This window comes from Falco rusticolus, chromosome 13 (genome assembly GCF_015220075.1).
Source record: "Falco rusticolus isolate bFalRus1 chromosome 13, bFalRus1.pri, whole genome shotgun sequence".
NCBI classification, from domain to species: Eukaryota; Metazoa; Chordata; class Aves; order Falconiformes; family Falconidae; genus Falco; species Falco rusticolus.
In genome coordinates this window covers 7,680,177-7,703,448 of record NC_051199.1, presented here as the reverse complement: position 1 = coordinate 7,703,448, position 23,272 = coordinate 7,680,177, and the positions used below count along the sequence as shown (strand labels likewise).

At 40.1% G+C, this 23,272-nt stretch overlaps 2 protein-coding genes across 3 annotated transcripts; one reads left to right on the top strand and one right to left on the bottom strand.

Annotated features, from left to right (window-relative positions):
• Positions 1-524: 524 nt before the first annotated feature.
• COPB2 (COPI coat complex subunit beta 2) lies at positions 525-16,606 on the top strand. Its single transcript, XM_037406693.1, has 22 exons — positions 525-640; positions 2,310-2,447; positions 3,072-3,158; positions 4,918-5,044; positions 6,109-6,257; positions 7,398-7,544; positions 8,090-8,189; positions 8,323-8,465; positions 8,684-8,883; positions 9,452-9,562; positions 9,849-9,937; positions 10,025-10,131; positions 10,428-10,571; positions 11,255-11,385; positions 11,689-11,896; positions 12,134-12,244; positions 13,046-13,260; positions 13,536-13,628; positions 13,709-13,889; positions 14,026-14,094; positions 15,747-15,839; positions 16,258-16,606. Exons 1-22 carry the CDS (start codon positions 638-640, stop codon positions 16,351-16,353), a joined length of 2,742 nt encoding a protein of 913 aa, XP_037262590.1. The 5' UTR covers positions 525-637; the 3' UTR covers positions 16,354-16,606.
• A 491-nt stretch (positions 16,607-17,097) lies between these two features.
• On the bottom strand, positions 17,098-22,984 carry MRPS22 (mitochondrial ribosomal protein S22). Of its 2 annotated transcripts, none has more exons than XM_037406694.1 (8): positions 22,860-22,984; positions 22,402-22,556; positions 21,474-21,638; positions 20,126-20,269; positions 19,561-19,644; positions 18,479-18,624; positions 17,535-17,643; positions 17,098-17,269 (listed from the first exon to the last, which is right to left on the bottom strand). In XM_037406694.1, the coding sequence occupies exons 1-8, from the start codon at positions 22,978-22,980 to the stop codon at positions 17,177-17,179; spliced, it is 1,017 nt and encodes a 338-aa protein (XP_037262591.1). In that variant the 5' UTR covers positions 22,981-22,984; the 3' UTR covers positions 17,098-17,176. The 2 variants fall into 2 exon arrangements, with proteins under 2 accessions (XP_037262591.1, XP_037262592.1); XM_037406695.1 differs by lacking the exon at positions 22,860-22,984 and adding an exon at positions 22,780-22,798.
• Positions 22,985-23,272: the final 288 nt, after the last annotated feature.

The window sequence follows — 23,272 nt, the reverse complement described above, 5'->3', positions numbered from 1 at the left end:
CACAAGGTCTGCAGGGCTGACCAGGCTCCTGTCTTTCTTATTGAGCCAGAGAGGCAAGCTGGGCTCCTTCCAGAGGTGTGCCTCAGGGCTGTCACCTGGCCAATGCCACCATTACACACACTGAGCAGGCAAAGGGGATGGGAGGATCCGACCCTTCTCTGGGTCACTCACAACTGGGCAAAGCCCGGTAGCTCTCCACCTCCACCATCATCACCAGCATCATTATCTGCATTATCCGCATTATCAGCATCACCATCTAACTGAGAGGCCGAAGGTCGCGCAAGGCGCTGTGGCTGAGGGCGGGAAGCGCCTCACCTCAGCTCACCTCAGCTCACCTCAGCTCACCTCAGCTCACCTCAGCTCAGCTCCCGCCCGCCCCGCGCGCCCCAGCGGCCACTCCCCCTCCCTGAGGCGCGCGGCAACTACAACTCGGAGCCTGCCCCGCGCCGCACCGCCCAGGCGCAGCCGACTACATATCCCGGCACGCCGCGGCGCCCCCTGCTCCCGCGAGACCCGGGAGCTCCGGTGTGGCTCTCGCGAGAGCGGCGGGCCCGGAAGTTCCACGTCGGAGGGTCGGAGGCCGTCCGGGCGCAGCGATACCTCAGCCGTCGGTGCTGCCGCGGGGCGACGCGGGGCCATGGTGAGTCCGGGGGCACCTCCACGAGCGGAGCCCGGCTGCCCGGGGAGTGCGGCGGAGCGGAGGTCTTGCCCCGGGAGCCCGGCCTGGCCCGCAGCGGGCGGCGGCCCGTTGTAAGGGGGATTGGGGGTTGCCCTGGTGGGCGCCGCGGCCGTCGGTGACCGGCAAGGCCGTGCAAGGCGGCAGTGCGAGGGGCCGGGAAGCGCCGTCCTGAGGTGTTTTCGTGCGGGCTCCCTCCGGCAGCCCAGCCCAGCCTTGCGGAGCTGCCCCCGCGGTGGCTCCCCCCGCGCCATCGGAGGGACGGCGCAGGCGTGGGGAGCGGGGGAGCGATCGGCCCGGCGGGGTGGGGGCCCGAGCAGCCCCCGGCAGCGAGACAGCGCTGGGCCTGGCCCGGGGCGCGGCGCCGGGCGGGGCCGGCCGGCGGTGGCTGGGCAGGCTCCGGGGCCGCTGTGTGCCCCGGCCTGCCCCGGCCCCCTGCTACCTGAGCACGTCGTAGTGCTGTTTTGTGCTTTCAGTTAAGTAACTTAGTAAGAAGAAAGCAGTTGTAAATCCCCTGGCATCACTGTGCCTGAAGTAACGGAGCAGATCCCTTGGGCGGTGTTACCGCTATGGTGCTCATCAAACAGACCCAGCGGTTGTCACAGCATTTTCAGTCGGGGTCACAGTTAACCTTTTCGATCAGCTGTAGTCTGGGCCTTCGTACCAGTAGGTAAGAGCAGTTCCAAGCATAAGCAGAGAAGCCCATGGAATTGTCCTGCCAACTTTTCCGGTATTTATGGCAGGAGAAATAAATCGCAAGTTCATTCTACTGTCAGATGTCACGTCTATAAATTACAGGTACTACACAATAGCTAGGTATCTCTTTCTTCTGGCAGTGTCCAACATATGTAACTGCAGCAGTTAATATTGTTCTGCTACAAAACACATGCAGCATTCTTTGATAGGATAATATTCATTAAGTTCTCGACAATTAAAACGTCAGCAGCATTAAGTGAGCTCAGTGGTCTCTGAGTATCTAAACAGATCTATAATGGCTCTGTTACTTTAAAAAATAACTCTGCTGTACTTCATGCCTTTTAAATACTCTGGCTTTACATTGCCTGTGATGAAAGCGGAAGTTCAAAGCCTTCTTCATAAGAGAAAGACTGAAAATTTTCCCTCTTCCCAGTTTTTACAATGTAGTGTTCTCGTCTAAAACTTATTATTAGAATTGTGAATGGAAATAAATTTGTAACTGTCAAATGTTGCTTGTTCCATTATAACTGGCTTTTACACTTGTTTCTTTTGAGGTGAAGTAGCGGGAAAATTCATTTTCTATGGTTGTATCAGAAGCAAATTCTTGTTGCTTTGCTTCAGTAGTTAGGGACACCAGGAATATGTGCAGCATGTTTTGGTTTTATTTTTTTACTGTGCTGGAGATACTTTTTACAGTATGAAAAAATGCTGACTTTCACAGAAGTAAATTAAATAGACCCATTGCCATTGGTGGCATTGCAATGTTTCCAGAAACCCCAAAAAAACAGATAAGCAGATGGATAGATAATAGTAGTAGTCTTCTGTTTGCCTGAAAAGCAGGATTGACTCCTTTTGTTTTAAGGTTTTAACTTCCATCATATTTCTGTGCCAGTTTCATGTTGAATAACTTGTTATTCTCAATTCTTTCCCAATCTAGCCTCTCCGACTTGATATAAAACGGAAACTAACAGCTCGGTCTGACCGAGTGAAGAGTGTAGACTTGCATCCCACAGAACCATGGATGTTGGCTAGCCTTTACAATGGTAGTGTCTGTGTTTGGAACCATGAAACACAGGTGATGCTTTTGGTTTTCCTTTATTATGAAATCTTCATAACTGATATTGTGTAGATGTATAAATTGTATTTTCAGTACTTGATGTACAAGAAGAATCTTAAATCGCTGCCACTAATTGTACTCTGTCTCGTTAAAAAGTCACTATAGTAATAGACAAGGAATATCTTTAGCTGTGACTTTAATGATGTTTCATTTCCTAGAGGTTTATTTTTCAAGAACTGTCTCCTTTGTGGATTCCTTGCAGACTAATGCCTTTCCTTCTGAAGGATTAGATGCCTCTGTCTTGCACCAACCTTCTGTATTTGTGAAGGTTGTAGGATCTTTTAGACCTCTACTTGTCTGTCAAGTATGATTGAAACTGGGCAGCAGATCCAAAAAATACTTGGAGGTGGGGCTGGGTTAAGAATGAAGGGAGAAAATAAAGGTGATATTAAAACAGCAGAACAAGCAAGTATCTCCCTCCTTGGACAGGTGTAATCTTTTTAAGAAGTGGACACGTAGTGTTGTAGGATTCTTGGGGAATTGCCAAAGGCAACATACTGGACACTTTTAAGGAAAGACAAAGACCTGATTTCAAAACTTGTATTTTCACCGCTGCTATAAACTTACTATTTTTGTCTTTAGACTCTGGTGAAGACTTTTGAAGTGTGTGACCTGCCAGTGAGAGCTGCTAAATTCGTGGCAAGAAAGAACTGGGTTGTTACAGGAGCTGTAAGCTATTGTTGTCTTGTGATTTCCATATGCAGTAGTACTTTAATTCATTTTCATGCCATTCCTTTGTGCATCGCATAATAATATGATTTTATATGAATTTGTAGAAGAGAAAGGAATACTTCTCTACAGTTTCCCAGAAATTTTCTCCTTTAAATAAAATTAAAATTTAAACTTTCTTTCAAAGGAAAGCTACCTAATGTGGTGACTAGTCCTGCATGTAGTGCAAGGTAGATCTAGATTCAACTTTTACTGTCAACTGGAGAACACTCAGCACCCAATTTCGACTATATATTCGTAGTGCTACTTTAAGATGAAACTTTTGACTATCCTAGGCAAGATGACTTACAAGTTACTTTCTACTTGTGTTCTTGGTTATATCAAAGAAGTTTTTTGGAGTTTTACTTGTCTCTAGAAAAATACTCTGCTTTTATTTAGTGAGTCTACTTTGAGAGAAATAGTTTTATTCTAATCTTAATAACATGCTTTTCTTGATGGAATGAATAGGTTTTGTTGAAATTGAGGTAATGCCTAAAATTTTTTGTCTCAAATTTTTTTTCTAGTCTGCTGCCCTATACATGGAATAAAACATTTATTATCACTTCATTGTCTTATGCTGCTGTGACCCAGTTACTTCCAAGTGTGCATAAGTTAGCTGTGTTTCCCAAGAAGTACAACACTGCCTCTTTGGCAGCACAAGAGTTCAGACAGCTGTATGGGAACTGGTGGAAATTGGTCTCAGTTTTTATTTTTATGTGCTTAATTTCACCTGGATTAGTTTCTTGATCTGATTCAGTATGCAGCTGTTTCTGTCCTAGCTTTCCCATGAGAGGCTGCAATGCAGTGGCCAGAAATGGTAAGGAAAGGGCCAGAAACAGCAAGGAAAGGGCAAGCCAACTGTTTTCTGCAACAGGGCCAAGTCTAAGTGACTATGAAAATGTAATGTTAGTCATTGCTTATTTGTGTTTCATGTTCATCATGCTGATAGACTGGTCTCAAAAGAACATAAACTTGTCTTTTTCCACCATTCTAAACAAGTGTTTTCTGTAGGTGTTGCTACTTACAGGCACGTGTTTGAAAGAGGAAAAGGCAAGAGTAGAAAAGTAAATGCTTTGGATAAAACAAGCAGTGCAGAGTTTATCACTGTTTAATTTACTCTGATGGCCTTGTAAGTTGTCACTTCTGAAAGCTTTACCTCATGTTTTATTCCTTGTCAGATAGTTCTTCAAATAACTTTTTTTTTAAGGGTTTGGAATAATGCTTTTATTAATACTTTATCTGAAATAACTGTATCACACACACCCCCCCAAAAAAATAATCTCAATTCTAAAAAATAGTTGAAATCACCTATCCATTTGACTTGGAGCTACAGCTCCTTTCCTTTTGGCCCCACAGCATTAACGTCATTGTAAATTTTATGTTGGAGAGCCTTGCTTTTCATTTCATATAAAGCATTAATAATTTTAAAAGCATTTTTTCACTTAATTTTAAATCAAAAAACTATTTTTAAAATGAAATTTTAGTTGAAGCTTTTTCCATTTCATAAATGCCTTGGAATAGGGTTGGGTAATTTATAGACTTCTGAATCAAAGCAGAATCTGTATCAGTAGCAATGTACAGAAAATACATTTTCTCCTAACAACACTTTGTTGTTAGAGGCTCTTAAATGATCAAATGTTTTTTCTAGCTACCCTGCACTGAATATAAGGTGTATTATACAAAGTCCAATTTTAATTTTGCCTTTTCTTCCCTTTCATAGGATGACATGCAAATTAGAGTTTTTAATTATAATACCTTGGAAAGAGTTCACATGTTTGAAGCACATTCAGATTACATTCGTTGTATTGCTGTGCATCCCACACAGCCTTTCATACTGACAAGCAGTGGTAAGAGTTCTTTGGTATATTTTTATATTTATTAACCAGCTATTTTTAGGCTTCAATTTTCTATCTAGTGAGGGATTGCATGTTCTTTTCCTTTTTCTGCTGAAACAGGAGTCCTTGAGGTTATTTCTTTGCTGCATGCATTCATGTTTTGTAATTGAATAGCAACTGTACTTAAAATTAAAATATAGTATCTTACGTTCTTGTCAGAGAAGAGCAAAGTACGTTGTTGTTTAATATCTGCCAGAGGAAAGATTCAAATATGTGTGAATCGGCTGGTTTTTGAGTTTGACACACTGAAATTCTGTTTGTGTTTTAAAAGAAAAATGCATAATGGAGTGTTTTCAGCTGGCAATCTGACTTGAAACAGCAGATAACTTTCATGTTTTTCCAAAAATACTTCTGAGTTCTCTGTTATTTGAGGCAATCTACATTACTCAGGGTTGGAAGATCACAGTATCCCAAAGATCTTGCCCAAGGACACCTACAATGTGCCACTCAGTACCTTTCATTCCTGGAAACCTCACTAATGCAATCAGAGCTCTGCAAGAATGCAGAGAGCCTTGTGAGTCAGAAGCACCATGTCTTCTGTGTTTTGCAGTTGAAGCTAGTACACTTACACTCAAAGTAAAGGTATTAGGAAGCCAGCTTGGGTGTCTTGTTCCTATTCCATAGTGCTCATCAGAGTAGGTGCTGCAGAAGAAAACGTGGGTCCAATTCCTTAATATCTGCCCGGTATTTTAAGATTAATAATTCGATACCTTAAATCTTAATCTCCATTTTTAAGACTGATTTATTTCTTCCTTAGTTTTATCGCTTTGTCATTTTACTGGACAATCTTTTTGCGAAACTTGTACTCCTTGTGGTCCTTCTGCAGGGAAGGACTGGTGATCTTACAGATGAAAAATATCTTGAGTATTAGCAGTGCCCCCCTTCAAAGGGGGATGGATGAGTGAGCCTTTAATGTGAAGTTGTTAAGGATTATTTAGTGTCAGAAGGTAGGTATCAGAATATACTCAACTAATGGAAGCTGGCTTTTTTTGTTTCTTGGTTGTTGTTTTTTTTAGATGACATGCTCATTAAACTCTGGGACTGGGATAAAAAGTGGTCTTGTTCTCAGGTGTTTGAAGGACACACCCATTATGTCATGCAGATTGTTATAAACCCAAAAGACAATAATCAGTTTGCCAGTGCCTCTCTGGACAGGACAATCAAGGTAAAGAAACTGTATTTTGGGGTGGTTTTTGTCAGTTACGAAGTAATTACCAGAGTACAAAACCCAGTAATACTCAATGGACAATGGGTCAGAACTTTTAAAAGTAGGTGCAATAATAGAATTCTTATTGAATGAAGACCTGAATGTTAGTCGAGTTACTATGCACCTACTAAGTAAATCAGTAAATTTACAAGATTACCTGTCACCTCTAATCATTGAAGTGTGGTTGTCTAAGTGCTGCATTTCCATTTGGATTCCATTCAGAAATATTGAGGAGGAGTAATGGTTACACTATCAATGAGTAGTTTGGGAGAATTGAAACTGTATGTATATAGTGTGTAAATCTTTTAACTGTGCATTTAAAAAAGTAAAAGGATTTTTCCCATTATTTTCCTGTCCTTGGCTTTCTATCTAAAGGTATCTTCAACCTTCTCATGGTAGACCCTGATGAGTCTTATTTGCTGTGATCTACTACTAAATATCTGGGACTATTGATTTACAGTTATTTCAGCAGTGAGACTTCCTCGCATTCCCTATAAATTATAAGCATATTGGCTGTAAAAAGTCAGTTTTGATTTCCTATGTCCTCAGATGTTGAGATTAGGTGCATATGAATGTTGATTTGATGTGGTAATCATGGGAAAGTAGCAGTCCGTCTGTAACTTGATTTGATTCATTTTGAGTCCTCATTTAGCATGAGATTTGTTGTTCATTTAATGTATCTGGAAAAAGTAAAATTCAGGACACAACTGGGGCAACCCATGTATGCACAAATAGTTGACTGCTTTTCCTAGATCTAATAGTTAATTTTATAAACAGATACTACTTCATATAGTGTCTTACATGGTTTTTTTGTCCTTAAGAAAAAAAAAAGAGCTCTGTAGTTTTGAGCTGTAGAGCACAGTGTGTACAACTCTGTTATTTCTGCTTATTTGGCAGGGAGGTGAGGATTAGTAGTTTGGTAAGCAGTTCTTTACCTAAGAGAACAGCAGTGTCTCTGGAATTCCATATTGTATATCTCTGGAATTGTAAAGTAAACCTGAATGCCTACTCTGTTTGGCAAGGTTGACCTGGATGCCAAAGATGGATAACTGCATGTGGCTGGGTTTGATTGGGTTTGGGTTTTTTTTTTTCTGGCAGGTGTGGCAGCTTGGCTCTTCTTCACCCAACTTTACTTTGGAAGGGCATGAGAAAGGAGTGAACTGCATTGACTATTACAGTGGAGGAGACAAGCCATACCTCATCTCAGGTGCAGATGACCGGTTGGTTAAGATCTGGGACTACCAGGTATGTGTTCAACTCTTCATAAACGTTTGTGCAGAGTTTGTCCATAGCAAAACAGTTAGTTGTGTACATCAGTTATGTAGTCTAATCTCGGTTGTCTCAAGCGGAGTAGACTTTGTTCGTTCGCAAAGTTGTGGAAGAGTTCTTAACAAAGACAGTATTAGGTCTGTCTTCGCCTGTAACTAGATTCAGTTGTTCTGACTTTTTGCAGTGAACTCTGCTTTCTATCTTGCTTTAATCTGTTTCTGCTATATAACTCTGAGAGAGTGTATCTTCTAGGCAGAAACCCATCTGAAAATAGAGGAAAACAGCTATGTCAAGGGAAACAAATGTTTTCTTCTGTGGAGGAGAAATCAACTCTACAATTATAGTTTCTAGTATATCTAATGCTGTTGTTGCAGCATCTTGGAAATAAATGTTACTGGAAGAAATCTAGAGAAAGATGTTTTCAGGTCCATTTTGGATATGGGAAGAAATTTTATAAGAGATGAAGGTGTAAATTTAACAACCTTTTTATTATCTGTACCTGTACTTCTGACTCTTTGCAGAATAAAACTTGTGTACAGACACTGGAAGGACATGCTCAAAATGTGTCGTGTGTCAGCTTCCATCCTGAGTTGCCTATCATTATCACAGGCTCAGAAGATGGTAATTTTGTATTTTCTGATATATAAAGGACAGGGGAAAACCTTACGGGAGAACTCTTCTTGTGGTGTGGCTACACACCTCCTGCCCTTGCACGGAGAGAAGAGATGAAAGGCATGTGTTTCTTTTCCTCTAGGAACCGTGCGCATTTGGCACTCAAGCACTTACCGCCTGGAAAGTACCCTCAACTACGGTATGGAGAGAGTGTGGTGTGTGGCCAGTTTAAGAGGATCCAATAACGTGGCTTTGGGATATGATGAAGGCAGCATTATTGTTAAGGTACAATTAATAATTTGAAATGAGAAATGGTGATTCATCACTGTCCCATGTGCAGAGCAACTGATTTCTGATTCTGTGATACATAAAATACTGGAATATTTGGCATTTAACTGATGTTTTCAGACAGAGCCAGGGTATTTTACTAGGTATGTTCAACTGAAAAGAAAATCAAGAATGTATTTTCTCCATCTACTGAATTTCTATGCTACACTTTCTAGCTTGGTCGTGAAGAGCCTGCCATGTCCATGGATGCAAATGGAAAAATTATTTGGGCTAAACATTCAGAAGTCCAACAGGCTAACTTGAAAGCTATGGGAGATGCTGAAATCAAAGATGGAGAAAGATTGCCGCTGGCTGTAAAGGATATGGGGAGCTGTGAAATCTATCCTCAGACAATTCAGCACAACCCTAATGGACGGTAATAGATTTTAGAATAAGATACTTAAGCATTTCTGATTTCTTTTTTTTTTTTTTAATATTTGAAAAGTTTTTGATAAAAAAAAACTAGTAGCGTGTGTGCTGGTAGAGAACAGGTATATCAGAGCGAGGCACTGTAGTAGAGTAATAGATGGGCTGCACCTGTAAGAGCTCACAGCTTAAAGAGAAGTTGGACACTGTAAGTAGGCAAAAAAGTACACAAACAAAATGTATAAGGTAATAGCAGCAAACAGCATTCTTTGATCGCTTCTCTTGAGTTGGGTTTTGTTAACAAATAAGCTAAATTAAGAGAAAAGTTAAAGGCAGACAAGGTATAAGAGCTGCTCAGTGGAGACCAGAAGGAATAGGAAGTAGCTAACAACATGACACAGAGAAAAATTGAGTTCTGTGACATTTTTGGAATATATATGAAGCTTCTAAATTCTGTTGGATTTGCAGTCGCTATATTGGTCTAGGGGCCGTTTAACTGTTCAGATAACTTGTATCCTTGATCATGCCTATTGAACTGAACACAGGTATCTGACAGATGCATCTTTCTTATGCTCTAGGTTTGTAGTAGTGTGTGGTGATGGTGAATATATCATCTACACAGCTATGGCTTTGAGAAACAAGAGCTTTGGTTCTGCACAGGAGTTTGTATGGGCACATGATTCTTCAGAGTAAGTTTTGCAGATTTTTTTTTTTTTCTTTATGTTAACTTAAATTTGCTGATGATGATTTTCAAGCTGTACAAATAGTAAACTGGCCTGAAGATATCCACATATACTGTGTGGATAATGAACTTTGAATAACTGTCCTGCTTCAAAATTTTCCATTTATAGCACTGCTAATTTTCAAAGACAAATCATATGCAGATGTTTTGTAGTAGCTTACAATTTTAATAATCTGATACTTTGGAAGCTGAGTAATTTTATTTTTTTCTTTTACAATGCAATCTCCATTTAGATATGCAATCAGGGAAAGCAACAGTGTTGTAAAGATCTTCAAAAATTTCAAAGAGAAGAAGTCTTTCAAACCTGATTTTGGAGCAGAAGGTGAGTATTTACTTACAAAATAGATGTGTTGGCACATATTTTGTACAATGTTGAAGAAATTTTATTTCCACCTTTATTTTCTTGCAGGTATCTATGGTGGCTTCCTGTTGGGGGTCAGATCTGTTAATGGCTTGGCATTCTATGATTGGGAAAACACAGAACTGATTCGCAGAATTGAAATTCAGCCCAAACATGTAAGTGAGACTGAAGGTGTTTACCTGTCTGTGTGTACTGGTTTGTTTTTGGGGTTTTTTTTTTTTTTTGCAAGGCTGCTGATTTTCTTAAATGAAGCAAACCTGTCAATCATAAACTTAAGTTATTATTTTATCTGCCATGTAGCAGAAGGGGGGGGGGGGGAAATCCCTGTATGTGTTGGCTTCTCAAGTCCTAAAGCTTTTTTTATATTTAGTATGTTTTAACCTTAATGTATATGTCCTCATTTCTTAACCTGGTGTCTCTAAAACTGTTGTTATTAATTCTGATGATGCAGATTTTCTGGTCTGACTCGGGTGAGCTTGTCTGCATTGCTACAGAAGAGTCATTCTTCATTCTGAAATACTTATCAGAAAAAGTTGCAGCAGCCCAAGAAACACATGAAGGTGTCACTGAAGATGGAATTGAAGATGCTTTTGAGGTACCTTCTATTTTAAAAACGGATTAGGGTTAGTGGTCATGTAAGCAAGTCTTCCCAGAGTATAGCAAACCTAATCCTTTACATAGTCCTATTAAATTTTAGTTTCCAGAACATTGAGTACCACACAGTATATGTCTGCCTGAGGAGCGCTTAATCATTCTATTTAGGTTCCCTGGGGAGAGTATCCCTGTTGAATACCAGCATGACAGACCTTGATGCCTGCATTTCTCTTCAGACGTATTTACTATTCTTAGAGTTATAGAGGTTATCTTTAAAACACACTTGTTTGTAGTATGTTTACATAGCTTCATTTCTTCTGTAAGTCAAATTTTGAAATTATTGAAGTTTGAGAAGTGAAAAAAAACCCTCATGCTGTGAAATGTCAGAAAGAAAAATTTCAGAAGGAAAGTTGTCTTTGATTATTTTGCTTAATGCTTAGATTGGTGCTTGTTTCCTAGATTTATGATTGGTTTAGTTAAGAATTAAGGCAGAGATTTCCTGTGTTACAGGATTTTTCTAATACTAAAAGCATTATTTATGTATTTCAGTCTGTATCTAAACTTATAGTTGGGCAAGTTGCAAAAATTTACTTACGTATGGAATATTGCATTTTCAAATTAAATTTAATAGTCTTACTGCTATCTAAAAGTACCTTGATATATCTACTTAAACTTAATTTGCAGGTTCTTGGTGAGATTCAGGAGATTGTGAAAACAGGCTTGTGGGTAGGAGACTGCTTTATTTACACCAGTTCTGTGAACAGACTCAACTATTATGTTGGAGGAGAAATTGTCACTATTGCCCATTTAGACAGGTAAGTTGCTGCATCAGGTTATAAGCACATGTTAAAGGTTTTTTCAGTGATGTTAGGACAAGGTGAACCTCATCACCTGCTTGCTGTGCATCACTGCTTTTTCTTAAATATCATGCTAATGTATTCTGAGGCAGTAATACAATCTTGGAGGGAATAAACAGTGTTATGTGAAAGTGTACATAGTAAAAGTAGAATTTTCTACCTGAGTATTGTTGCTACCATAAGAACTACTGTTTGGGTAGTTTTGTGTAGACTCTTTGGCAATTAATATATTCAACATGAATATTCTTTGTTTTGTTTCAGAACAATGTATCTTTTGGGGTATATCCCTAAGGACAACCGACTTTATTTGGGTGATAAAGAGCTAAACATTGTTAGCTACTCTTTGCTGGTCTCAGTGCTTGAATATCAAACTGCTGTGATGAGAAGAGATTTTGGTATGGCTGATAAAGTTCTTCCCACAATTCCGAAAGAGCAGAGAACCAGAGTTGCACATTTTCTTGAAAAACAGGCAAGAAAACTGCTTATTGGTAGTAGTATTAGTATCAAAAACTTAATTAGTTTATTCACTTCTCTAATTGAGTTGCTAAGCAAAACACAATCATCATCTGTAAGCATAAACTCTTGTTAATCATCTGTATTTATTTGAGAATACTGTGACTTCCTGTTCCAGGGGGGTTTTGTTAGAACATCTAGGATGCTGGTTGACCTGACGGATCACAGCCTTACTTTCAGATTTTTATTTTAGGGCTTCAAGCAACAAGCTCTTGCAGTATCTACAGATCCAGAGCATCGTTTTGAACTTGCCCTTCAACTTGGAGAATTAAAAATAGCATATCAGCTTGCAGTGGAAGCAGAGGTAAACACACAACTTCTGGTGATTCTTAGTATTAGCATGAATCTTAAGAGGCCCTGTAAGAAAAGACAATGGTATGTGGGGACAGCTCCCTGAACACCGTATAAATGCCTCCAGCTTCCTCGATGAGGCTCTTCTGCCCGTAAATCAAAGAAATCTAAGGTGTGGGATGGGGACAGAAGAATGTTGTCCCCTCAGAAAGCTACGGGAACTCCTGGAGAATACAAAACTTGACCCAAGAACCAAGCCTTAATCTCCAGTATTTAACAGTGAGAGGAGGAATGATAGGACTTGAAGCCTGTAAGCCTTTGTTCCAGCTTTGGCAGACTTAGACTGGTGCACTAGGAAGACTGACGGGTAGTGATGTGTCCCGTAGCTATTATGCAGACAATTGATGTCGCAGTTCCTGTTGTAAAATAATGAAGCTAGTGATGAGGAATGTTAACTTGGTTACACAGATGCCTTTCTTATATTTTGAAGGTTAATTTGGGATCTTAAAAGATGATTACTGTTTAAATTTCCAAAGTTATTTCTACCTCCTCCCTCCATGTTTAATGGAAAACTATCTATTTTATGTAATGGCATAGCTGTGTAATGATCTGCGTATAACACTGTCATGCTGTGAAGTAGCAGTAATAGTACCTCAAAGGGAAGACAAGTGTAATGATACGGTACAGTATGTTCACAAGTAAACATGTTTTCATATTGAATGCTCTGAATATCTTTAAGTGTTGTTAGAAATGTGAGGGTTATTTTTTGTGGGTGTTTTTTTCCTCTCTCCCTCTCCCCTTTTCATATGATCAGTCAGAACAGAAATGGAAGCAACTTGCCGAGCTTGCCATCAGTAAGTGCCAATTCGGCTTAGCCCAAGAGTGTCTCCACCATGCCCAAGACTACGGAGGACTACTGCTTCTGGCCACAGCCTCTGGAAATGCCAGCATGGTGAATAAGTTAGCTGAAGGAGCAGAAAAAGATGGCAAGAACAACGTTGCATTTATGAGCTACTTCCTGCAGGGAAAGTAAGTAGCAAGAGAGAGATTCAGTTGTGTTCTTTTCTGCTTTCCCAAGTGCAGAGAACCTCAGGTTCTTTAAATGGTTAACTACAGCTAACAGAACTACGGGGAGAAAGATTGTGGCAGGTACCTTTTCAGAAAAGCTGATTCTATTTTACAGTGGCTGCTACTTTTAAAACCTGAAATGAAAGCACTTTAATGGAATAAACAGGTGATCTGATATGAAATTTTGTCTTTATTTTTAAATTTACTGGTTAAAATCACACTTTAAAATCTTTTAGGCTTGATTCGTGTTTGGAGCTCCTGATTAAAACTGGGCGTCTCCCAGAAGCTGCTTTTCTTGCACGGACGTACTTGCCAAGCCAAGTTTCAAGGTAACCTCAAAGCATTTGCAGAGCATGAATAGTGTTGTCAAAATTTAGCTGTACGTAACAAATATGGTTTGCATCTCCAGGGTTGTTAAACTGTGGCGGGAGAGTCTCTCTAAAGTCAATCAAAAAGCTGCAGAGTCCCTTGCTGATCCAACAGAATATGAGAATCTTTTCCCTGGATTAAAGGAGGCTTTTGTTGCTGAAGAGTATGTTAAACAAAGTCTTGCTGACTTGCGGCCAGCCAGGGAATACCCCCTTGTCACTGTAAGTCAGAAGTGGGAGTTCTTACTGTCTCTAGAAAAAAAAAAAAAAACTATGTTGCTGTGTAAAATCAGCTTTAAGCAGATCAGTGCAACCACTTAAACATTCCGTGAACATGTTTTGGTCTTTTTACTGTTAGCCAAATGAAGAAAGAAACTTACTTGAAGAAGCAAAAGGATTTGAGCCTTCTGGAGTAATGGCATCTCAGGTGAGTGTTACTACTAAATGATAAATTCTAAGGAAGAGGCAACTCCTGCCACTGTATGGCAACATCTGCCCTGGAGAATACTGCAACAATGGACAGATCATTGCTTTTATTGGCTCGACTGTAAGCACTGCAGTGCGGAGTTCCATGTTCTTTTGCCTCGGACTCTTCTTAATCTACTTCTGTAACTAATAATGACTTACTGACTGTGAAGTTGCTTCTTTGGCGTGGTTATTGGTTAGTTTGGGTCATCTTTTGTTACTGTGAGTAGCCATAGAGTCTTACCATTTAATTCATCCTGCAGAAACCAGTTTCAGTTGCACAGACAAATAAACACTGCCTCAACTGCTGCTAGTTTTCTAAAAGCTCAGTAGTTAGAACCTGGAAACTCTTGCATATTACAATTAAAAATGCTTTCTATTCTTTGCTAGTGTGCATGGTTATGGAATAAGTATTTCATAAGTAACGGACTAGGAATCCTGCTCAGTTACTTGCTGATGTTCCAATCAGTATCTGAAGTAGCTGAAACTGAATTATTTTTTTTTTGACCACCTCAGTTGTCCAAGTATTATGCAGAAAACACATGACTTGGTATAAGGTATGCGCATAGAGAATGAAACAAACACTTAAAATGCTTTTTGGGGCTTAAACAGAAGATGACAACTTCAGATTATTGCTTATGTCAAATACACTTTATGTTTGAACATGAAAATCAGAATGTGAGTTCCTTAAAGACAGTCACGTTGGTGCAGCTCTTAGAGGCTGTAAGCTTCTAAAAGAACTGCACTGGAAGAAACAGTGACAACTCTCCATTCTGTCCCTGTACTGTTTCCTCATAGGAGATGTACTGCAAAACTTCACTGGTAGCTTACTTTCAAGTAGCTTTAGTGACTGCTGTGTGTGTATCAAAGCAAGTATCATTAAAGCAAAATCAAACTTGTGTGCACATTTGTTGAAGATACAGAAATGGCATTGCAAAAGTTACCTAACCAAGTTTGAACTCGCTTGTATTAGAAGTTGAAAACAAGACCATAAATGTTAGAAGCATAGATTTGCATTCAGCTAATGATTGCATGGAAGCCCTTAAAACAATAGCTGTCTTACAGCTGAGGCTGAATAGGGCAAGTTTTGCAGGAGATAATTGTATAATTAATTTAAATATGGTTAATTGAATGGTACCATTGCTTTGGTACCAACTGATGAATTAACTGTTGCACAAGTTTTATATTAAGATAAGGGAAGGATGTTAAACCATTATAGGGTATGGAACACAAAGCCCAGCAACAGCATTTACTGACTTTGTCACAGCAGTTTCAGCAATCTCAAGTAACTTCTTTCCTGCTGGGGACTTTAAAAATCACATACTTTCTAACAACACTTCAGTATCTCAATTGAACAAATACAATGAAAACAACCTTCAGGAAGTATCAGTTGCATCATCAACTGCTTCAAAGAAAGCAGGCAGGGAAACTGTAGTCTCCAGTGGAGGAAGGACTAGAGTGCTTACTGCCTGTGAAGGTGTGGCTCAAGAATTACTGAGGGCAACATTGAAACGGAACCACGGGGAGAGGGGGATTAGAAGTCTGCTGCTGTTGCTTACTTTTGTTGGAAATACTTAATTTCTTAAGAACTTAAGGAGTTTTCTTTTTGATTAGAAAAAGACTGAAGAACCAGTTCCATCTCCTAAACAAGAAGTGATGAAAACAGTTTTGCAGAACTCTGATCTTCTTCCAATAAGAGATCAAAAGGTACTTTAATACATTCTTATGAAGGGAAATACAAGCACTAGATTTTGAATTAGACTTCAGCTAATAATGTGATTGCTGGAAAGTATCACCTTCTGTACTAATGGACCCAGACAGCTTAGGACCAGTAGTGTATGGATCCCTTCCACACTACACAGTAATATAGACCAGTTCCTGCAGCCTTGTGGATTTACAAGGAAGGAAAGGTGAAATCCAAACACAGCTGCTCAGGCCATGGTAAAAAGTTGCAGCTCCAGGGTGCTTTCTTACCAAGAAGGTAGCTTTGCTCTACAGCTTATTTTAATATTTATGACCCACCTGACTACCTCCGCTTGGTGTTATGCAGAATATACAAATATATCACATGGAATCATGTCATAACCATATCATGTCCCCTTGATGTAATCATGTCTTTTTCTAGACACTGCTGGACTTGGAAGATGACTTAGACAACTTGGATCTGGAGGATATTGATACCACAGATATCAATCTGGATGAAGAGATCTTAGATGAGTGAATGTACTTTTTAGATGACCACATCAATTACTCCAAACCGGAATGAAGTTCTATGGACTAGTTGTTTCAAGTTATTTTGATTTTTATACTTTGTGGACCATGTACATTTAGAAAGAGGGGTTAACCCAGCAACTGTACAAAAAAAAAAATCACCTTCCACGAGGTTGAAATTAAAGATGTAGGCCTGTTCCAGTACATACTAAAAAATGTTTTCATTTATCAAGCAGTTCAATAAACCCTCTTAAACCATTGTATTGTTCTGTTCTCCATTTACTAGCAATTCTACTGTTCTTAATTCAGTAGTGTATATTGCAAGAATTTGAAAGAAGAGCATAGTAGCTTAGGACACTGGGAAATACACAACTACATACCAAGCCCATATGCTGAGACTAATGCTGTTGGGCTTGGATCTGTTAAGCAGTAGCTGAGCTACTCTTCCAGACACCACTTTAGCTAAAAGAGCTATTAAAACAGTAATGTGTCTCAAACAATAGATGTGGTGTTATATGCTCTCCTCAGTGAAGCCGAGAAGACCCTGCTGACCCTGCCTTTATTTCAGTAAGTGAATTGTGAGTAGCTCCTTACATTCAACAGTAAAGGAATTCAACTAAGGGTATATTAGAACCTGAAAAGCTAGAAGTTGTAGTAAGTGCTGTAAGTTTCACTCACAGAACTTCTGAAAATAACAAGCAACTGTACTGATCCTGATCTGTTTTAGTAAAAAACTTTATAGAACAGTCAGCTGTTTTAAGCATTTATTGTGGAATCCTACAGAGAGAATGTTTATAAACAGACTTGAACCTTAGTTCATAATAAGCTTTATTTCATGAGCCTGTAGAAGTAGCCATTGCTTCTTCATGAGCCTGGAGGGCCAGTTGTACATAGCCTTCTTTCTGTGATTCAGTTTTCACAAATACCTGCAAACATGGCAAGAGAGAGTGATGTACAGTTAAGAGCACAGTTGCATAATAAGATTTCATCATCCCAATGGTAGATGAGCCAGCTACAACTGAAATCCCAGTACAGCAAATTTATGAAAAAAAAAACCCCACAACTCAGCACACACAAATTCTAGGTAAATACTTGTTAAGGTAAGGAAAAATTTGATCTATTAAATAGGCTTCTGCTGGTTAAAAGCTTTCTCTTCTGTAGTTAAAGTAGCTCTAAAGTAGAAAAGCATACCTTGATCAGATCAACTCCTTGAAGTTTCTGTACTTTAGCTTCTTTTGCTGATTGACATTCAGGATGAAGCATATGATACAGTGTAATTAAACTTGTAGCATCATCCAGCCTAAATAAATCAAGCAGATGACACAGTGTAAACTTGTAGCATTACCCAGCCTAAACAAATAAAGGCCCATTTATAGCAATTACTTTCTCTTTAATACTTGGACTATTTGGAGAAAGTGTACTTTGCACACCACACTTTCATAAACATCTGCTTTCACTGAGTGTACAGTCAGAATATACAGCTAAACAGGCATCCCATCAGCTATTGCAATGGCAACCCATTCATAAGAAAAAAAGACAAGCACACAAGCACCAAGGTGCACTAGGTAAAGGTATGTAAACTTATGCATACTACAGTTTAAGCCTGATGTTCAGCAGTAATAAAGTAATAATAAATGTTATATATAATATATAAACATATGTATATATAAAAAGTAATTAAAAAATTGAAGCTCTGTAAAGTAAGTGTTCAGCAGAAATCCATCCATTTAAAGTGACGGCATACCTATCTGCTCCTAAGCTACACTAGGAATTGCTCTTAAACCCAGTGTGTCAATCTTAAAAGGCAGAACTGAGCTCAGTAGTATAAAATTATTGGGCTTTAAGATTAGCACTGCCCAGAGCTGGAATTGTATTGAGAATTACATGGGGAAACAAAAATACCCAGCAACCACAAGAGGCTCATTTCTGCAGAAGCCTAATTTAATACCCTACAAGTTCACAGACTGTAGCTGATGCTTCCATTCAGCATCTATATAGCTAAAAGTTACAGCTAGCCTAAAATTTGATGAAAATGACACTTTTATACATCTTACAGAAATACTGTTTTTAATTTCAAACAGTGGTACTTGTTTTCTGATTAGACAAGCAGAATTAATGTGACAAACACCACTTACAAGTCTCTGTGGATCATATCTATTAGTAAGCCATCCGTTTTCTTTCTGTTTACTAGATACCATACCATTCCTCCGAAGTGTCTTGTTGAACGGAGCAGATCATATTTGGCATGTTTCTCAATATCATCATATGTCCGATGATGAACCTATAAACAGAAAGGGTTTCTGTTTTAGTAAATACAGCTTGGTAACAGTTTCTCCCTTCTACCTCTCACTTGAGTTTTTAACCTATTTCCAGACCTCCCTGATGTGCAGGAGTGAGCCAAAGGCTGAACCATGCTGCCTGAAAACTTTATACATGATTAATTGAGGGATAACCCAATTCTTTGTACTTACGCATATACATTTTTATGTTAACAGAAAGCTAAATACTAGTATGTACTGAAAATCTGGGGAGGAAGGGACATAATCTCTGAACCTTCATTTCACTCACTGCTGTTCAGTTGTAATCTATTCTTTAAAGAGAAAAATGCTAGAGCAAAGAGATGAAATTGTGCTTTGAACAAGAGGTACTTGAAAAATCGCATAACAGAAGTTACATTCTCAGTGACTAGAGAAATCATCACAGTTTAAAGAGAAGTAAATGTTTCAAAGGCAAGTGTAAACTACCATGTTCACCAGTAACTACAGTTACTAAATTTAAATTTCAGCTGTAAGTGTATCTTTGTACCTGGGTCTTTGTCAAAAATAATACTTTATATACAGTGCTCTCAGGTGCACTTAATCAGTTATCTACCTGGTCCTTTCAAATTCTAACATAGTAGTTAGCATGACTGTAGTAGCACAACTCTGGTTGGAGCCACTTATGGGCATTATCATCAATACCTTTATAAACACTATTTTTATGTATCTGTAGTTATTTCTGTACTGTTGGAAATTTCTTAAAACAATCCTGTTTTACTTCTTGGCAAGAAAAAAGCCTATAAAACTAATCACAATGGTAACAGGTGATCTATATGGGAGGGAAAAAACACATATAAACGCCACCTTTGATCCCCATATAATACTTACATTTACAGAACAAACCCTAAAGTTCTTCACAAATTCTATTTTTTTGCTAGAAAACTGAAAAGTAAACTCACTCTGATATAGTCAGGTGAATCTGGCTCAAACTGAGCAATGCACATGTTAAGGAGATCCTCATGACGGTCTTGCCGAAATACATTCTAAAACAACAGTTCAAATTCAGGAATAGATTCTATATCACACCATTCCAACACCAAAATAAAAACAGCAGCCACATTTCTGTTCCGGGCACCACTTAACCATGAGTATCCCCTTAATCACAAGACAAAACAAAAGTACAGTAAGTGCTGTGATAACATTAATACGGTGTTTCTTTTGTTTCTGAAAGGCCAGCTCACGTTTTCAGATCAAGCAAACATTTTCATCAATGCATAACAATTAAATGTTGATTTCTAGTATGACAGAATATTTACACCAACCCAGGACTGACCCGGCCCTAACCTGGAACTTTACTGTAAGTATTTTAACTAAGTCATAATGATAAGCAATTGTTCAAAACAGATTTCAAGCAGCTTAAAACATGCGAGCAGACTGTCTTATTTAGACCCACTCTGTCCAAATCGCATTATCAGAGCCCAATTCAGTAAAAATGATCGGTTTTCAAAACCAGGAAAACCTTACCGGAAGGTGTTCATCCTTGAATATCACTGGGGGAATAACTCTGCGCCCTTCTTTCGGGAAGAATATTTGTATCATCCTGTCTCGTTCATCCCAGGTTGCTTTGCGTAATACACCATTTGGTTCTCTAACTACAATGAAACGTTCCTGGAAAGAAGGTAAAAAAAGAGTATTATGTCCCAAAGGGTTCTCTCTTCATAGCCAGAACCACCATATAAGAGATGGTTACTTAGCAAAGTCCTTCTACACCTGAACTCACACTAACAGTAGCAACAATCAATTAGAAGCTGGTATGTGCTAGATTCATCCTTTCTCCCTTCGTACCCGCTAATTAAGTGCTACATTTACACCTTAATTTTACTGTATGACACAACTGCATGCGCCTACACTGAAAGCTACAGCTCTGTGAAGTTTAGACAAATAACTAATACCCAGAGAAAGGAGTTAGCATTGCTGCTGGCCTGACTTTATGCATCTAATAACACATACTAAATGAAGAATGCAAGTGTCTTGAACTTTTTTATTTCAGAGGTAGGTGCTAGAATCAAGTAAGGGCAAGTGCAAAAGAAAAAATACAACAGATAAAACAAGATAATTAAACAATATACTCAGATCTGTTCACAGGCATAGTTGATTTGAGGTGGCAGACAGGAAAGCTTGATGGGATGAGGAAGTTTTTAATACATTGAGGCAGAATAATAAATAGCAGGTTCCTGGAGAAAGCTCTCAGACAGTGTAACAGGTGGAAGACTGGGCGTTTCATTGCACAGGATCATCACTATATGCATATTTGAACCATGAAGACTTCTTAGAATCATGAATATTTGTCAAGATTTTTTCCAGCCTCTTACTACTGATACTTGAGACAATCTAGATGTTTCATTATACAAAGAAATCTTTATCCCTATACTCCACAATTCTATTTGACAACCGTTTATTCAGGTTTTTTATTAATTCATTTATCATTTCCTCAGCTTTCCACCAGATCTTTACCGCTGTGGAAGAGCTCCATCTTTTGGTCTATGCACAGTACTAAGTAATCCAATTCCACATAAAGCTTCTAAGAAGTAATGAACCCAGCACTCCTAGCACATCACAAGCATCTGCTTTTAAAACAATTATCTCACAGCTTACACACACACCTGCTTTTGAGTACTGGAATGTCATTTATTGTTATCAGTCAGAAGCAAACATTTAGAAATAAGTGTCAGGCTGGTACAAGTAGTACAAAGAATCTACAGCTCCTCTGCCTTTTTACAAACTGGTATAACTACATTTTATTAAAACCTAAAGATTATTTTAAAATTAAGAATTAAAAACTCTTAAAATAAATTAACGCATTGTTACTTACACGATGTGGAACAGAGTAAGTTAAATCTGTAAACACATATTTTGTAGTTTCAGTTCCTTCAAGGAATTTATCTTCTGCTAACACATCATCAATTGGCTCTCGTTCATTCAAAACAGGGGGCATGACTAGTTTTTCTTTAGCTTCCTCAATGGCTTTTCTTGTGGCCTTGGGGAAAAAAATAGTTTAATTCTACAATTTTTAAAAAAGTCATCCTATTGGAAAGCTAACATACAATTTGGGGACAAATATTTTCATTTGGACAGACATTTTTTGAAATCTTTTTTTCTCCTTTTGCAGTTGAGAAGTGAAACACTAATTCAATCTCCAGATAAATGAATTGCATGCAAACAATATACCACTACTGTAACTTGGGCAAATTGCTGGAGGAAGCTCCAAAACTAAAGTTGACATATGCTACTGCAAACACCAAGTTTTATTTCAGGTATTTTTCCACCATACGTTTCCCCCAAAAGCATAAACCACAAGCAAAGTGTATCTATAGCTGCGACTGTGGTTACAGAAGAACAGGCTTAGGGCCCCTTCATCATCCTGAACCACGGCTAGACAATAGGAAAAAAAAATAGTAGTCAAAAGGATTCCCAGGGCTATAATTTAAATACCAGATGAAGGCATTTAACACAATTAGGAAGCATAAGGAAAGGGGATATTAAAGAAAAGCTATCACTACAGAAAAAGAAAAGCAAACAATTTCCTTCCATATTTCATAAAAATAGAGAAACACTGGATAAATAAATCTGGCTCTTTAAAATGAAGAAACACTAATTTACACTAATTTAGTAAATTACCTGAAACAAAGTAAATAAACCGAAGTGTTTCCAACAGCAGCATTAAAGGAAGCGGAAAACGGCCTGTTACAGGCTGTTTGCTAAAACCAAAACTTGACTCAAAGCGAAGCAGAGAAGCCTACCTCTTTCAGCTGAGCTTCTGTCATCAGCTTGTACTTGGGCGGTTTAAGCTCCATTTTCACCGGCCTAAACACCTTTTGCAGGTTGAGCCCCGTCATTTTGCAGAGCAGGCTTTGAACTGCTTCATCCGTAAAGGCGGGCCTGCCGCCTTCCCCTCCTGCGGGGGCACCACACCGCCGTCAGCCGCCCTGCCTGGGCCGGGGGGGGCCGCCCGCGGCCGAGCCGCCCCCTGCCCTCACGCCAAGGCCCCGCGGCAGCCCCGACCCCACTCACGCCAAGGCCCCGCGGCAGCCCCCTCCCCCCGGCCTCCCCCCGCCCTGCCGGCCCCCCCCCCCGCGCCAGCACATCGCCCCCCATCCCGCCTCCCCCGCTCGGCCCACCATGAAGGGCACGGGTGGCCCAGCGGGCGCTCCCAGTCCCTACGGCGATGCCGGGTGTGGGGGCGCCCCCCCTCGCGTACCGCCCGCGGCTCCCGCCTCCTGCCCGAGGCCCCGCCGCGCGCGCCAGCCCCACAGCGTTCGCGCCACACGCCGGAGCCGCGCGAGCCCCGCGGCGGAGCCGCCTGCGCCGAGCGCCGCCATCTTACGCCCTGGCGCCCGCCCCTCCCGCCGCCGCGCGCGCCGGGCCGCGCCCCGAGGCACGCCGGGAAATGGAGTCTCCCCCTCAGCGGCCCGTCGGCAGGCGGGGGGGCCGGCTCAGTCAGAAAGAACCGCGGTGCCCCGGGCCTTTTCCCCAAGGGAATAAAGCGCAAAACCGCTCCCAGCGCGTTTGCGTTATTAAAGTGCTGCTGAGGCGGAGGTGAGGGCCAGGTTAGGGCGGGAACCCGTCCCTGTGCTCCAGTCAGAGCTGGCGGCGGGAGGGAGGTGGCAAGGG